Consider the following 14,985-nt stretch of genomic DNA (forward strand, 5'->3'; position numbering starts at 1 on the left):
TTTCCGCCATGGCTGCGAGTCCCGCCCCTTCCGGTGTCGCGCCGGAAGTGACGCGCCGGAGGCCATGAGGGTGTGGGCAGGGCCGCTGAGGGCGGCCGGGGCGTTCCGGGAGCGCTTCGACTTCGGCGGCCGCGATGTGGCCTCTTGGTTCCCGCGGCACATGGCGAAAGGTGAGGTGGTGGGTTGAGCCCTCCTCGCACACACACGCACGGACAGAGGGGCGAGCTCACCCCGGCGCTGTTTTGTTGTTGCTGTTGTTGTTGTTGCAGGGCTGCGGCAGATGCAGGCGGCGCTGCGCCGCGCTGACTGCCTGGTGGAGGTGCACGACGCTCGGATATCCTCCGCACCCGCTTTAAAAAAAAAAAAAAAAAAAAATCTCCCTCACCCCCTTCTCCCCTTCCGGAGCAATTCTTCTCCCTCCAGAACACCCCTTGTCGCTCTCCAGCCACCCTTTCTCCCTCTCCAGCCACCCTTTCTCCCTCTCCAGCCACCCTTTCTCCCTCTCCAGCCACCTTTTCTCCCTCTCCAGCCACCTTTTCTCCCTCTCCAGCCACCTTTTCTCCCTCCAGACCACCCCTTCTCCCTCCAGACCACCCCTTCTCCCTCCAGAGCACTCCTTCTCGCTCCAGAGCACTCCTCCCTCTAGGCCACCCCTTGTCCCCCTCCAGCCACCTCTTCTCCCTCCAGAGCAATCCTTCTCCCTCTCCAGAGCATCCCTTCTCCCTCCCCAGTCACTCCTTCTCCCTCTAGGGCACCCCTTCTCCCTCTAGACCACCCTTTCTCCCTCTAGACCACTCTTCCCCCTCTAGGCCACCTCTTCTCCCTCTAGGCCACCCCTTGTCCCCCTTCAGCCACTCCTTCTCCCTCTCCAGAGCATCTCTTCTCCCTCTCCAGAGCATCTCTTCTCCCTCTCCAGAGCACCCCTTCTCCCTCTCCAGCCACTCCTCGTCCCTCTCCAGACCACCCCTCGTCCCTCTCCAGACACCTCTTCTCCCTCCAGAGCGTGCCTTCTCCCTCCCCAGCCCCGTGTCCCCCCTCTCCCATGGCTGTTTCCAGTTGCTGCCCTTAGCACTGCCACATCCCGGTGTCGGGCCGTAACCCCGCGCTGAAGGAGGCTCTGGGCATCCGCCCGCACGTCCTGGTGCTGAACAAGATGGACCTGGCTGATCCCCGCCGGCAGCCGGTGAGCGCCGGGGCAGGGCTGGGCTGGGTGGGGGCAGCGGTGGCGGCACAGGGAGGTGACAGCAGAGGCTCTTCCCGTGCCCCGCAGGCGGTGTTGGAGCGGCTGAAGGAGCAGGGGTGCCCGCAGGTGGTGTTCACCGACTGCCAGCGCGATGTCGGGGTCAAGAAGGTAACGGGGCTGCAGCCCAGCCCTGCTCCCTGGGAGCTCCCAGCCTTCAGGGCCCCAGGTGGCTGCTCCGGCGTGATCCTCTTTTCCAGCTGTCCCAAGTCCTCTGCTCAGCCCCCTGGCACAGTGTCTGTGGCTGCTGCAGAGTGCCAGCCCCTGTCCCTGTTTCCCTGCAGATCGTCCCCCTGGTTGCCCAGCTGGTGGCTGAGGGCCCACGCTACCACAGGGCCGAGGTGAGACACAGAGTCACAGAATATCCTGAGCTGGAGGGGACGCAAAGGATCATCCAGGACAACTCTTGGCCCTGCCCACGACACCCCAGCAATCCCACCCTGTCCCTGAGGGCATTGTCCAAACACTCCTTGAGCTCTGGCAGCCTTGGGGCCGTGCCCACTGCCCTGGGAAGCCTGTTCAGTGCCCCACCACGGTCTGGGGGAAGAACCTTTCCCTGAGATCCAACCTGACCCTGCCCTGACACAGCTCCAGCCATTTCCTTGGGTCCTGTCACTGGTCACCAGAGAGAAGCTCCATACCCCAATGAGGTCTGACCTCAGTCTCCTCCAGCTGAACAGACCAAGTGCCTTCAGCCCCTCCTTGTGTGGCCCCTCCAGGCCCTTCCCCATTCCCATATCCCTCCTTTGGACTCTCTGTTTTAAATCTTTTTCATACTGTGGTTCCCAAAACTGCCCACAGTGCTTGAGGTGAGGCCACCCCAGTGCAGAGCAGAGGGAGGGTCACCTCCCTCTCCAGCCGAGGGACGAGGCAGCTCCTGCACGTGCCAGAACTGCCAGCAAACCCTGGGGGATGCTGGCTGTGGCTGCTGCCCCTCACTGCTGGGGTGGATGGCTGATAACCAGCGTTCCTTGCTCGTGTTTCCCTGGCTTCCAGAGCTCCGACTTCAACATCCTGGTGATTGGTGTGCCCAACGTGGGCAAATCCTCGCTCATCAACTCCTTGCGGAGGCTGCACCTCAAGAAGGGTATTTCTCTGTGGTGCTAGGGCTTGGGGAGGAGGTGGGGCACAGTGTCCCTTGCTTTCATAACCATGTCCCTTTTTCCCCCAGGGAAAGCCACGGTGGTGGGGGCCGAGCCGGGCATCACCAAGGCAGTGCTGACCAGGATCCAGGTACTGTCCCTGCAGCACAGTGGCTGGGTGGGCTCTGCCTCCCACATCCTGGACCTTGATGCCCACAGACTGATCTCAGGGTTGCTCAGGTCCCCTTTCCAGCAGGACCTTAACGTCAGCTCATTAGCCACGTGGAAGTCCATGGTGCTAATTACCAGCGCTGCCTCCCCCAGGTCTGCGAGAAGCCCCTGATGTACCTGGTGGACACCCCTGGTGTGCTGCCCCCGAAGCTGGGGGATGTGGAGACGGGCATGAAGCTGGCACTGTGTGGTGAGGTGGAGGCCGTGGCTGGCTGGGGGGAGTCCCCAGACGTGGCCTCGGGCCTGGTGCCTGAGGCCAGGGTGGGAGTCTGCTGCTCAGGGCCCCTGGGTGCCACAGGGATGGCAGGAGGCTTGGCCAGGGCTCAGCAAGGGCTTGGGGGAACTGGGGCTTGACCCTTTTTTCCAGGAGCCATCCATGACCACATGGTGGGGGAGGACATGATGGCTGACTACCTGCTGTACACCCTGAACAAGCAGCAGCAGTTCGGGTGAGCTGCAGGGGAGCCGGGGAGGGGTCCCGGGAGGGCTGTGGAGGCCCCATCCCCGGGAAGGCTGTGGGGAGTGTGGGATGAGCTGTCCCTCCGGCAGGTACGTGCAGCGCTACGGGCTGGGCGAGCCCTGCGACCACATCGAGCCCGTGCTGAAGCACGTGGCCCTCGCCCAGGGCCGCACGCAGAAGGTGACGGTGCTGACGGGCACAGGTGAGTGCCTGGGGGGCTCTGGGGCACAGGGCTGGGAATCTGGGGGTCCCTGCTGACCCTCCTTCTGCACCCACTGCCATCTCCAGGGAATGTCAACGTGACGATGCTCAACTACACGGCCGCTGCCTATGAGTTCCTGCGGGACTTCCGAGCGGGACGCCTGGGCAGGGTGACACTGGACTGAGACCTGTCCCGGGGGAGAGAGGCACTGCCTGCAGCTGTGCGGGCAGGGGACACCCCAGTGCCCCACGGGGCTGGGGACACCTCAACGGGGAGCTCTGGTGTGTGATTGAAGTGGCTCTGCTGGGGCAGCTCCTGGTTCCAGGCAAAGCGCCGGAGGGACAGAATGCCGATGGTGGCAGCTGAGGTTGCCCTGTGGTGTCACTCCATGGGGAGCTGTGCCCACCCCAGGGGGCCTGGGGCAGAGCTGGTGCCTCCGGCTGGGCCAAAATCCCTGGGGAGCCATTTCATTGCTGTAGCCTTGGCCTGCTCAGGGACCTCCATCCTGAAATAAAGCCTGTGTGGGCAGGGGGCCGGGCGGTGGCCATCCCAAGGTCCTGCCCAGAGCCCCTTGTCCCACATCCAGCCACACCTGCTTTTGTCCAGCTTTATTGTCGCCTCCTCGTCCTCGCGAGGCCAGGGACAGAGGCGCGGTGCGAAGGGGTGCCCGAGCCGGCGGGGTTTGGCACGGCATGGGGGGAGGTGGTGGAGGGGCTCCCGCGGGGGTCCTGCCCCGCTGGCAGTGGGTGGGCACAGCCCCAGGAGCTGCTGCTATCCCGGGGCGCGGGGCTCAGCCCCCGGTGGGGCGCCCGGTCCTCGCGGCGTCCTGGGTGCTCCGGGCACGGTCGGGTCCCCCGGGATCCATCAGCGGCGGAGGAGCGCGGCCAGCGGGCAGAGCCAGGGCAGCGCCCGGCCCGGCGCGGTCCCGGCGGGCGCGGCGGAGGTCCAGGCGCTGGCGGCCGCCGTCCAGTTGCCGTCGCGGTACTCGACGCCGTCCCCCGCCTGCAGCTCCCCGGAGAGCCGCGCCCGGCGCAGGGCCGCCCCCGCCGCCACGCCGGCCGCCGCCCCCGCCGCCGCCGCCCCGGCCACGCGCAGGGCGGCCCCGGCAGAGCCGTACCGGGGCACGGCCGCCCTGGGCCGGGCGCGGGCCGCCCCCCGCGCCGCTCCGCGGGCCGCCCCCCGGGCGCCGCCGCGCCCGCCCTTGCCCGCCGCCGTGTCGCAGAAGGCGGCGGCCAACAGCACCAGCGCCCAGCACGCCGCCGCGCTCCGCCGCATCCCGCACCTGCCGCAGGGACGGAGGGAGGGATGGAGGCAGAGCCCCGCCGCTCAGCCGCGCCTGGCCGCGTCTCGCTCCCGCGGGTGCCGGGGCCGCGCACGCCCGTGTCACCGCACACGCGGCAGCGCACGGGTTGCATAAACGCGCTCCCCCCCGCCCGGGTGGGTGATGCTCCTGCACATGCTCCTGCACACGCAGCCACGCGCGCTCCCGCACGCCCGTGTGGGCGATGCTCCCCCCGACCCGTGCGGATGGTGCTCCCGCACGCGCCCGCACACGCACATTCCCGCGCACCCCTGTGGATGATGCTCCCGTACATTCCCGCACACCCCTGCCGATGATGCTCCTGCACATCCGCGCACACCCCTGTGGATGATGCTCCCGCACATTCCCGCACGCCCCTGTGGATGATGGTCCCGCACATTCCCGCACATCCCTGTGGATGATGCTTTCACATTCCCGCACAGCCCTGTAGATGATGCTTTCACATTCCCGCACAGCCCTGTGGAAGACGCTCCCGCACATTCCCGCACACCCCTGTGGATGATGCTCCCGCACATTCCCGCACGCCCCTGTGGATGATGGTCCCGCACAGCCGTGTGGATGATGTTCCTCTACATTCTCGCACACCCACACGGATAATGCTCCCGCACATTCCCGCACATCCCTATGGATGATGCTTCCACATTCCCGCACATCCCTGTGGATGATGCTTCCACATTCCCGCACATCCCTGTGGATGACGCTCCCGCACATTCCCGCACATCCCTGTGGATGATGCTTTCACATTCCCGCACATCCCTGTGGATGACGCTCCCGCACATTCCCGCACATCCCTGTGGATGATGCTTTCACATTCCCGCACAGCCCTGTGGAAGACGCTCCCGCACACCCGCGCACACCCGTCCGCGGGGCACACTCACCCCCCCCCGCCCTCCCCACCCGGAGTACTCACCGGGCCCGGGGCACCGCCGGCTCGCTCCGCTCCGCTCCTCCCCGGCCGCGCTCCCGCCGCCGCCGCGCTCCCGCCGCGCCCCCCCGCACACCCCCCACCCCACGCGCGGGGGGCGGCGGGGGAATCCCCCCTGCGCTCCCCCCCGGGGCTCTAAGCCCCGCTAATCCCGCGGCCCGGCCCCCCCGGCTCGGCGGCGCTACCGGCGGGACCCCCCGCGCGCCGGGCTGGGGGCGGGCCCGGTGCCCCCTCAGCGGTACCGGGGGTCCCGGCCCCGCCCCGCGGCGCCGCCGCGGCCAATGGGGATGGCGAACGGCGGGGCGGGGCCGTCTCAGCCAATGGGCGACGGCGGGAGGGGCGGGGCCGGCGCGGTGGGTGGGGCCGCTCTGCCGCGCTCCGCCATGGCCGCCGCGCTGCGAGCCCTCCTCCGTCCCGCCGCCGCCGCGCTGCCCCGGGCACGGCCCCCCCCGCCGCTCCGCAACCCCGCCGGCACGCGGGGCTGCAGCGCCGGTGAGCACCGGGGCACGGGGATGACACCGGGGGCTGGCGGGGGTGGGCTTGGCCGGAGGGGGTGGTGAGCACCGGGTCCCTGCACCGGGCACGGTCCCAGCACCGGGCGTGTGTCCAGCAACTTGCACGTGGTCCCTGGGCTGCGCACCAGGACGGGGTCCCTGCTCCGTGTACGGTCCCAGCACCGGGCACGCGGTCCCTGGGCTGTGCAGCAGGTCCCAGGGTGCCTGCGCCATGCCCCGGTACCGGTGGTTCGCCGTCCCGGCACAGGGTGGTCCCGGGGCTGCACCTGCCCAGGGCAGGGTGACACCGGCAGCTCCCCCGAGCCGAGACCCGCGGACACGTCCCCGCCGGCTGCCGGTGACCGCTGGCGTGAAGGTCGCCTTAATATAGCGCGGGGCGGCGGCCGGACCTGGCCAGGGGTTGTCAGGGGTCTCACCCCGTGCCCGGCAGCCGGTGGGCTCACGGGCCGGTGCCGGGGCGGCGGCAGGGTCCACGTTCCAGTACCTGTTGGTGCAGAAGACGGGGGCGCAGAAGAACGTGGGGCTGATCCAGCTGAACCGTCCGCAGGCGCTGAACGCGCTCTGCGAGGGGCTGATGGCCGAGCTGCGGCAGGCGCTGGAGGCCATGGAGAGTGACCCGCAGGTGGGAGCCATCGTCCTCACCGGCAGCCAGAAAGCCTTTGCAGGTAGGGCGAAGACGCCTCTCCCCATCCCAAAATTTTGGGGAAGGTCGGGGGAGGAGTTGGTGTCCCAGCCCACTTCCCTTTGCAGCCGGCGCGGACATCAAGGAGATGCAGAATAAAACCTTCCAGGAGTGCTACAACGGCGCCTTCCTGGGCGGGTGGGACAAGGTCTCCGTGGTCCGTAAACCCATCATCGCCGCTGTCAATGGCTACGCCGTGAGTGCCCCCCGCCTCTCCCTGTACCCCCTGACCCCCCAGTGCCACCCCCTGACCCCCCTGTGCCTCCCCTGCCCCAGCTGGGTGGCGGGTGCGAGCTGGCCATGATGTGCGACATCATCTATGCCGGGGAGAAGGCGCAGTTCGGGCAACCCGAAATCCTGCTGGGAACCATCCCAGGTGAGCGGCGGGCACCGGCCAGGGGGTTCCATCCCGGCTGGAGTGGGGACACCCAGCTATCCCTCTCTGGACCTTCCCCTTCCCTACATGCATCCAGGTGCTGGCGGGACGCAGCGGCTCACCAGGGCGGTGGGGAAGTCGCTGGCCATGGAGATGGTGCTCACCGGGGACCGGATTTCAGCAGCGGAGGCCAAGGAGGCAGGTAGAGGCGTGGGCCAGCCCTGGCACTGCAAGGGGCCAGCAGGGAGCCACCCCCCACTTCCCACTGCCCATCCTAGGTCTGGTCAGCAAGGTGTTCCCCGTGGAGAAGCTGCTGGACGCGGCCATCGCCTGCGCTGAGAAGATCGCCAGCAACTCCAAGCTGGTGGCTGCCCTGGCCAAGGAGTCAGTCAATGCTGGTAGGGACTGGGGGGCCAATTGGGAACCCCTTGGGGGGGCTGTGGGGCCAGGCAGAGGGGTCTCCCCAACTTCTCCCTTGCTCTCAGCCTTTGAGACGACGCTGACAGAGGGGAACAGGACAGAGAAGCGTCTCTTTTACGCCACCTTTGCCACTGTGAGTAGAGGGATCTGCCCCGTGGGGGGGGGGATCAGCCCCATGGTGGGGGGATAGTGGGGCTGCCACAGCCCCCCAAACCTCACCTCTCTGCTCCTCCCAGGATGACCGCAAAGAGGGGATGACAGCCTTTGTGGAGAAGCGCAAGGCAAAATTCACCGACAGCTGAGCCCAAGGAGCTGCAGTCCCCAGGGATGTGCAGGTCCCCAGGGATGTGCAAGTTCCCCGGGCATGTGCAGATCCCCAGAGTGGTGCAGGTCCCCACAGCCACCTGCTGCCCCTCTGCCTTACCCCGTGGAGGGGACTGGGACCCATTGGCGAGCAATGCTTGGGGTGACAACCAGCAGTGGGGACCACCTCTGCCTTTGCTATTAAAACATTTTCTAGGTGCTGCTGGGACATGGGGTGTCCTTCTCTGAGGTCCTGCCTCAGCTGGGAAAGGTTTGGGTTCACTGAGACCCTCCACTCTGTCACGCTGCTCTCTGACGCTGGGCTGGGCAAGAGCAGACTCATGGAGATCTGTGTGTCCCCCGGGAAGGGGACAGCCTGTGGCACTGAGTCACCCGTCCCAGGGCATCATCCTCACCCTGCTCGGGGTCTTGGGGCAATCCCAAGCAGGGGGATCCCTCAGGTTTAGGGCCCTGTACTTAGCAGCAGGTTTCTGGCAGCAATGAGGAGCCCACCAGGACATTGGAGAGGGGAGTGGGTTTATTGGGGGGGCCTCAAGGGTGGGTAGGGAAGGATGAGTCCCCCCAGGGAGCCCCAGGGGTAGCTCCCACCCCTCATTTCACAGTCTGGGCACATCTGCACTCAGCTGTGGTAGAGATGGTCTCGGTCCTCCTCTGGGCCATTCTGCACCTGCAGGGACAGCATCCGGGGTGGCTCACGGACATCCACCTTCCTGGCGTCGTCCTGGGGGTGGTGGAGGTGATCTCGATCCTCCTCTGGCTCTACCTGGACTTGTGGAGGGGGCCAGGCCCTTCTGGACACAGCCTTTCTACCTGGTTTCACCTCTTCGGAGAGCTCCCACTCCTCCAGCACGTCCACACCCGGGATGCTGGAAGAGGGGAGCAAAATCAGCGAGGAAAGGTTGCTAAATACCACCCTGCCCCAGGGGAATTCCACCCCATCAGAGGTCAGGGACCCTGGCAAGATTTCCCCCCCACCCCAGGCAGCAGAAATTAGTATCTTGGGGAGCAAATGGGCTAATTTAGCCAAAGGAATAGGGAAACCAGCTGGGGCTAGATGCCTGGGGAGTTTGGGCAATATGGGGGAGAAGGTGGAGCTGGGAGCCTCTTAATTTTGAGGGGGCACAAAGCCCAAGGGGAATTTATTCCCCCCTGAAACGCTTTCCATTTTGGGGTGTTGCTCTGTTGGCTTTTACAAGCCTGAAGGTGTGGGGAGCACATCCACCTCTTACATTTCCTTGTCCAAATCCCGGTCCGTGGGCAGGCCCTTCCGCCCGGAGCTGCTCAGAGCCTGCAGGGAGAGAGGGGGGTGGCACCGCTCATGGTGGGCCTGCTCATCAGAGGGGACAGCAGGAGGGTGAAGCAGAGGGGTGGCTCACCTGGGTGCTGCTGGGTGCCAGCAGGAGGAGGGCAGTGCCCAGCAGGACGGTGATGCTGCAGAGCCTTGGGCTGAAGCAGAGGAGACACAGTGGCAAGAGCCATGTGGCCGGTGCTGCCCCACACCCTGCACCCAGTTCCTGTGCCCCCCGCTCCCCCCTGACCCCCAGCACCCACCCTGCCCACCCCCTGTGCCCGCTGGGGCTGGCAGGACCTACCCCTCCATGGCTGCCTCTCACCACACCTGGCTGTGCACTTTGCCCGGCCTCGTGCCCGCCCGTCCCTCGTGTCCCCGGGTGGTGCCAGTTCCTGCTGCTCAGGGAGACTCCCAGGTGTCCCACAAAGGTGGTGGCCTCTGGCCTGGAGCTGCTCCCTCGTGCTCTGGGGGAGCTGCAGGGGAGACCCTCTCTGACCTCTCTGCTGGCACAGCTGCCTGGTTCCTGCATGTCCCCGGCTCAGCTGTGACCCTTCCCTTTGCTTCTCCATCCTGGCATCCACCTCCACCACACCAGTGCCTTCAGCTCTCCTGCAACAGGAGTGAAAGAGGTGATTTGGGGGCTTTCATCTCCAGAATGTTTCCCAACACATCTTTTTCTCCTCAGAAATTAGAAGCGTGAGCGAGTCCAAAGCTTCTCCCCAGCTGTGATGGGTGACACCCCATTTCCCTGCATGGATCAGCTCTGTGCGTGTGTTTAAAACAAAAAAAAAAAAAGGGAAATTCAAGTTTTGGCTTGAGAGGATTTTTTCCAGCTGGGACAGACTTCATTGTCCGTGGACTCTGGGAAAAGCAGGTGTCCCAGAAGAGACCAGTCACGAGCCCTGCAGCTGTAATTGCAAGTTCAGTTTGTTTTCCATTAGCAAGGGCAGGCACTCAGGGGGAAAAAGGAATGCCCAGGTCAAAATTTGTGGACCTGAACCCGTAAGGGAGGGTTGGGCTGCTCCTGCCTGACCTTTGTACCATCACGTGCCAAAGCCTGCAGGCATCTCCAGTGACGTGGGGCCTGAGTCCCATTCCCAGATACCCCAGTGGGGGGAAAAAAACCCTCATTAGGGGCTCCCGGTGTGGGAAAGTGATTTTTGGTCCCTGCTGAAAGATGTCCCTGGGCAGATATGGGATCCTTGCCTGCTGGAGACAGCACTCCAGGAGCAGGGATTAAGGCTGGACAAGCCGGCTGAGTTTTAAACAGAGCGAAGCTTTTTAAAACTCACTGGGAAATCTCCTGCATCTCCGTAAACATCATTCCCTGCTCCCATTTGCAAGGATTTTCCAAAGCCCCTTTTATCCTCTATTCCTCATACAGAGGGGGAAGGGAAAAAATGCAATTATAGATCCTAAGCTTCTTGGATAAACATCGTCCCAGCAACCTCTTTTTTTCCCTTTATGGATAAATTTTGAGTGTCAGGGTTCACCAGGACCCCGAGACCAGTGGCAGCACTCTGAGCCTGGCTCTGTGTTTTTAATTTTTCCCAGGAGGACGAGATTACAAAGGAAGGGAGAGGCAAGAGGGAAAACTCCCATCCCAACCTGATTTTGGGGGTATTGGGAGCAAAAGGAGGGAGGTCCATTTTGCACATCTGACTCTGCCTTCAAAATGCCATTTAAACTCTCTATGAAGCAATTTTATAAAAATTCCTTTTATTTATTCACCTGGCTGAAGTCACTTTATTTTAACTCCCCGTGGAAATGTTTCTCCTGGGCCAGACAGACCTTTCTTGTGGGTTCCACAGCGAGATCCAGGGTGCAGAGGAGACTTCAGCAAGATGGAGAAGGTCAGAATTAAGGACCAACACCTTTTTTGCCCTGTTTTCTTTTTTCACAGCTTCCATGCAGTCAGCAGATTTTGTCTTGGAATTTCTTGAATCTGGTTTTTTCCTCCAAAAGGCAAAAAAATAAAACACCCAATCCTGTGCAGTCTCAGCTGCAGGACAGTTTCCTTAACACCTCGCCACACATTTTGAGTTCCCCTTTCTAAAATCTTGAACTCAGTCAGGTTGGCCCAATTCCATCTGACATCACGAACCCATGTTCAAATGCTGGTGGAGCTTTAATTGGTTTGGGTGGCTTATTCCCAGTGTGGAGTGGGAACTGGAAATATCCCTGCTCGGCCACGGCGTGGGCGGCACCGGCCCCACATCTGCTCACCCTGCACAAATCTGCTGCACTGACCTTCAGACTTTCTTCCTTGGTCCTTTAAATCCTCGGGTGGCACCTTGTCCAAAGCAAATTGTGGATGGGATCCTGGAAAGGGAGACAGACTTTGATTCACATTAATAGCCTATCCCTCATGGCGATGCTCTGTGTGGCATTTTAAGCTCCCAGAGTGGAAAGAGCAGAACATCTAAATGAACAAAGTAATAAAAAAATGGGTGAAATCCTGGTTGGCTTTCCTGTGTATTCCACATATTCCTGTTCTGGAGGCCTCTCCCCTTTTTCCAACCACGTGTAAGTGTTACCAAAGGTAGTAACTGGGCAGTTGCAGTGGTTGATTGTGAGGAGCAGGAGAGCAGAAGCACCATCCTGCAATACCCCGGGAAGAGATCCTGGGTGGGCAGACTAACAGGACCTTGCCAACACTGCAGTGGCCTCTTCTGCCCTTCCACACTTTCCTCTTTTAAAAATGCCTTTGAAAACACGCATGGAATTCCTGCCTCTTTTATCTTCAGCACAGGAACACACTGAGCACTGCCAAGGGCTGGTAAGACTCTCTGGCCCGTGGAGGCCAAAGCACAGACCTGGATCTGTAGAGCCGTTTCTCTGGCAGCGAGGGGCCAGGGCTGGCTGCAGGCTGAGGGATCTCCATGTCCTCAGCAGGCCCTGTTTCCATGGGGTCCAGCTGGAATTGCTCCGCCGTCTCCACGCTCACCTCCATGGGCACGCTGGGGCCCTGCTCCGCGGGACAGCTCGTGTGCTTGGGGACACTGCAGGGACACAGTTTTACATCCTGGCTCAGTGGCTGCCACGTAAGCCCAGAGCCAAGGATATTTCATGAGGAAACAAATCCAGCTGGGATGAGTTAGTGCACGGAGGCACAGGGATTCGGCTCCAGAGAGAGGGGCTTGTGTGAGTTTCTGTTTAAGTATCCATTACTTAATGAATACACACAGCTCTCTCCCCAGGTCCTTCTCTTCACTCCAAAAAGCCCAACTCATTCCACAGGATCAATTCCCTGAGGACTGTCCTTTAGCTGACCTACTGATGCCACAGGTGACCGTTACCTTTTCATCCCTGGCTGGCCAAACCACTCTGCTCTCCCATCCTCAGCCTGCTGCTCCCTCAAGTATTGGGAGCAGGACACATTTCACTTAGAACCACAGAATGGTTTGGGTTGGAAGGGACCTTAAAGCTCATCCAGTTCCACCCTCTGCCATGGGCAGGGACACCTTCCACTAGCCCAGGTTGCTCAGAGCCCCATCCAACCTGGCCCTGGACACTTCCAGGGATCCAGGGGCAGCCACAGCTTCTCTGGGCAACCTGTGCCAGGGCCTCACCACCCTCATAGGGAACAATTTCTTCCCAATATCCCATCTAAACCTCCTCTATTTCATTTTGAAGCCATTCCCCCTTGTCCTGGCACTCCAGGCTCTTGGAAATAGTCTCTCTCCATGTTTCTTGCAGGCTCCCTTCAGGCCCTGGAAAGCCACAATTAGGTCACCCCAAAGCTTCTCTTCTCCAGGCTGAACAATCCCAACTCTCCCAGCCTTTCCTCATAGGAGAGGAGGAAAGTTCTGCAGTTACCTTTTCACTTTCTTGGGTCTATCAAACCGAAAGTCAGCAGGGTAAAGGTGCACAGTCACCAAGTGATCCTTTCTGTCCTTGCTGCTCTTGAACTTCTCCGGGCAGCCTTCCACCAAACACTTGTACTGAAAGGCAAGGAGGGGGAAAAAAGACCTAACTGGAAGGGACAAGTGCACTCCAGCCCTGAGCCCAGGGCTGGGCACGGCAACTCACCATGTTCTGCTTCTCGGCCATGATCTGGAAGAGCGAGTCGTGCCACTCCAAGATGTGGATATCCAGGAGGTTCCCTGAGGGAAAGGAGCGCTTGCAGAAGGAGCAGACGTTCCTGTGCAGGGTGTTGTAGTGGTGCTCGTAGCCCTCCAGCGTGTCAAACACCTGGCAGCACCCGGAGATGTGGCAGCTGAACTCGGACACCCTGCGGGGAAATCGGGACAGCCACGCCTTGAGCTGAGTTAGAGCCTCAGTGTCAGCTGAACACGGCCCTCTAGGTGACCTTATCACAGAATGCCAGGATGGTTTGGGTTGGAAGGGCCCATAAAGACCATGCAGTCCAACCCCCCTGCCATGGGCAGGGACACCTTCCACCAGACGAACACCAGTGGCATCTTTTATGAGTAATAAATTAAATGCCAGGTGCAATGGAACCAAGATCGTGATGGTGCTGGCAGTTAGAAACTTATGTGCCATTGGAAACTTATTTGCAATTATCACAGAATCATAGAATCAACCGGGTTGGAAAAGACCTCCGAGATCATCAAGTCCAACCCTTGATCCAACCCCGCCGTGGTTCCGAGCCCATGGCACTGATGCCACATCCAGTCCGTCCTTAAACACCTCCAGGGACGGAGAATCCACCCCTTCCCTGGGCAGCCCGTTCCAATGGCTGAGCACTTTCACTTGATTACTCTTATTTGCAATTATGGCTTCGGGATCATCTCTATTATCATCCTGTCAAGTGGTGCTTTGATGAATAATAAACAATAAGTGATAAATAAGTGCTGTTTGACCCTAAAGTCGCAGTTATGGATGATAATGTTGTGCCAATGCTTTTTTAACAGGTATCCACTGGAAAACCTCACACAACACTCCAAGTACTTCCTCGATTTTACATACAAGAGCAAGGCAAAGATTCTTAGCCCTCCTAGTTGGAGCTGCCCCGGCTGCAGTTGCCCAGAGAGCTTGAGGATGTCCAAGATCAGTTCAAGGCCAGGCTGGACGGGGCTCGGAACAACCTGGGACAGTGGAAGGTGTCCCTGCCCATGGCAGGGGGTGAAACTGGAGGAGCTTTAAGGTCCCTTCCCACTCGAACCATTCCTGGACCCCACGGCTCAGGACTCTCCCGCAGCCGTGCTGACGAGCCCCCGCCTCACTTACTTGGGTCTCTCGGCCACCTCCTCGAGGCTGGTGAGGACGCCCTGCAGGTAGAGGTGCCTGTGCACGTCCCCGTCCTAGAGAGGAGCAGAGAGGGCCGTGGGCGGGCGGGCAGGGCTGTAAAACACCGCGCCGAGCCCCCTGCTGCGGGGGGAGCCTCACCTCCAGCAGCGGGTGCTGCGGGCCGAGGCGGAGGCGGCGGGGGGAGAAGGTGAAGGGCGGCAGGGGCTGAGCGGGGAGCTGAGGGGGCTCCCGGAGGAGCTCCCGGGCGGGGTCCTGCGCGATCCCCTCACGGAGCCGCAGGCGCAGCCCCGGCGGCAGCGGCAGCGCCGCCATGGCGGGCGGCGGGGCGGGCACTGCGCGTGCGCGGGGAGCGCGGAGCGGCGACACCGCGGGCACTGCGCGTGCGCAACGCCAGGGACGCGCTTCCCGGCGCCCGCGGCGGCACTTCCGGGCGGGACAGGTAGGGATGGGACGGGACGGGAGGGGGACTAGCGTAGCATAGGATGGGATAGGATATGGGGCGGGACGGGATGGGATATGCAGCGGGACGGGATGGGATATGCAGCGGGACGGGATGGGATGGAGCGGGACGGGACGGGATATGCAGCGGGACGGGATATGCAGCGGGACGGGATGGGATGGAGCGGGACGGGACGGGATGGAGCGGGACGGGACGGGATGGGATAGAGCGGGACGGAATGGGATATGGGAGAGATGGGATAT

The 14,985-nt window shown here is 62.1% G+C and overlaps 5 protein-coding genes across 7 annotated transcripts; 2 read left to right on the plus strand and 3 right to left on the minus strand.

The window, feature by feature from the left end:
- The first annotated feature begins 42 nt into the window (after positions 1–42).
- MTG1 (mitochondrial ribosome associated GTPase 1) lies at positions 43–3,806 on the plus strand. Its single transcript, XM_027711077.2, has 11 exons — positions 43–170; positions 270–334; positions 1,079–1,183; positions 1,271–1,351; positions 1,525–1,581; positions 2,237–2,327; positions 2,412–2,473; positions 2,647–2,743; positions 2,921–3,002; positions 3,103–3,215; positions 3,302–3,806. The coding sequence occupies exons 1-11, from the start codon at positions 65–67 to the stop codon at positions 3,397–3,399; spliced, it is 957 nt and encodes a 318-aa protein (XP_027566878.2). The 5' UTR covers positions 43–64; the 3' UTR covers positions 3,400–3,806.
- Positions 3,807–3,808: 2 nt separating this feature from the next.
- Positions 3,809–5,480, minus strand: SPRN (shadow of prion protein). The gene is made up of 2 exons (XM_039385901.1): positions 5,447–5,480; positions 3,809–4,497 (listed from the first exon to the last, which is right to left on the minus strand). Exon 2 carries the CDS (start codon positions 4,488–4,490, stop codon positions 4,080–4,082), a length of 411 nt encoding a protein of 136 aa, XP_039241835.1. The 5' UTR covers positions 4,491–4,497; positions 5,447–5,480; the 3' UTR covers positions 3,809–4,079.
- Positions 5,481–5,844: 364 nt separating this feature from the next.
- ECHS1 (enoyl-CoA hydratase, short chain 1) lies at positions 5,845–7,986 on the plus strand. The gene is made up of 8 exons (XM_027711079.2): positions 5,845–5,953; positions 6,444–6,641; positions 6,727–6,854; positions 6,935–7,034; positions 7,132–7,236; positions 7,313–7,432; positions 7,520–7,587; positions 7,691–7,986. The coding sequence occupies exons 1-8, from the start codon at positions 5,845–5,847 to the stop codon at positions 7,754–7,756; spliced, it is 894 nt and encodes a 297-aa protein (XP_027566880.1). The 3' UTR covers positions 7,757–7,986.
- A 289-nt stretch (positions 7,987–8,275) lies between these two features.
- On the minus strand, positions 8,276–11,875 carry LOC120322471. Of its 3 annotated transcripts, none has more exons than XM_039385905.1 (5): positions 11,320–11,875; positions 9,397–9,678; positions 9,155–9,224; positions 9,008–9,066; positions 8,276–8,644 (listed from the first exon to the last, which is right to left on the minus strand). In XM_039385905.1, the coding sequence occupies exons 2-5, from the start codon at positions 9,636–9,638 to the stop codon at positions 8,398–8,400; spliced, it is 618 nt and encodes a 205-aa protein (XP_039241839.1). In that variant the 5' UTR covers positions 9,639–9,678; positions 11,320–11,875; the 3' UTR covers positions 8,276–8,397. The 3 variants fall into 3 exon arrangements, with proteins under 3 accessions (XP_039241839.1, XP_039241838.1, XP_039241840.1); XM_039385904.1 differs by lacking the exon at positions 11,320–11,875 and adding an exon at positions 10,801–10,870; XM_039385906.1 differs by lacking the exon at positions 11,320–11,875 and having other exon boundaries at positions 9,371–9,488.
- ZNF511 (zinc finger protein 511) lies at positions 10,772–14,595 on the minus strand. Its single transcript, XM_039385917.1, has 6 exons — positions 14,422–14,595; positions 14,263–14,336; positions 13,102–13,303; positions 12,889–13,013; positions 11,886–12,071; positions 10,772–11,391 (listed from the first exon to the last, which is right to left on the minus strand). Exons 1-6 carry the CDS (start codon positions 14,593–14,595, stop codon positions 11,322–11,324), a joined length of 831 nt encoding a protein of 276 aa, XP_039241851.1. The 3' UTR covers positions 10,772–11,321.
- Between the last annotated feature and the right edge of the window lie 390 nt (positions 14,596–14,985).

This window comes from Pipra filicauda, unplaced genomic scaffold, assembly GCF_003945595.2.
Source record: "Pipra filicauda isolate LSUMZ 115617 unplaced genomic scaffold, ASM394559v2 scaffold449_size645428_pilon, whole genome shotgun sequence".
Taxonomy (NCBI): domain Eukaryota; kingdom Metazoa; phylum Chordata; class Aves; order Passeriformes; family Pipridae; genus Pipra; species Pipra filicauda.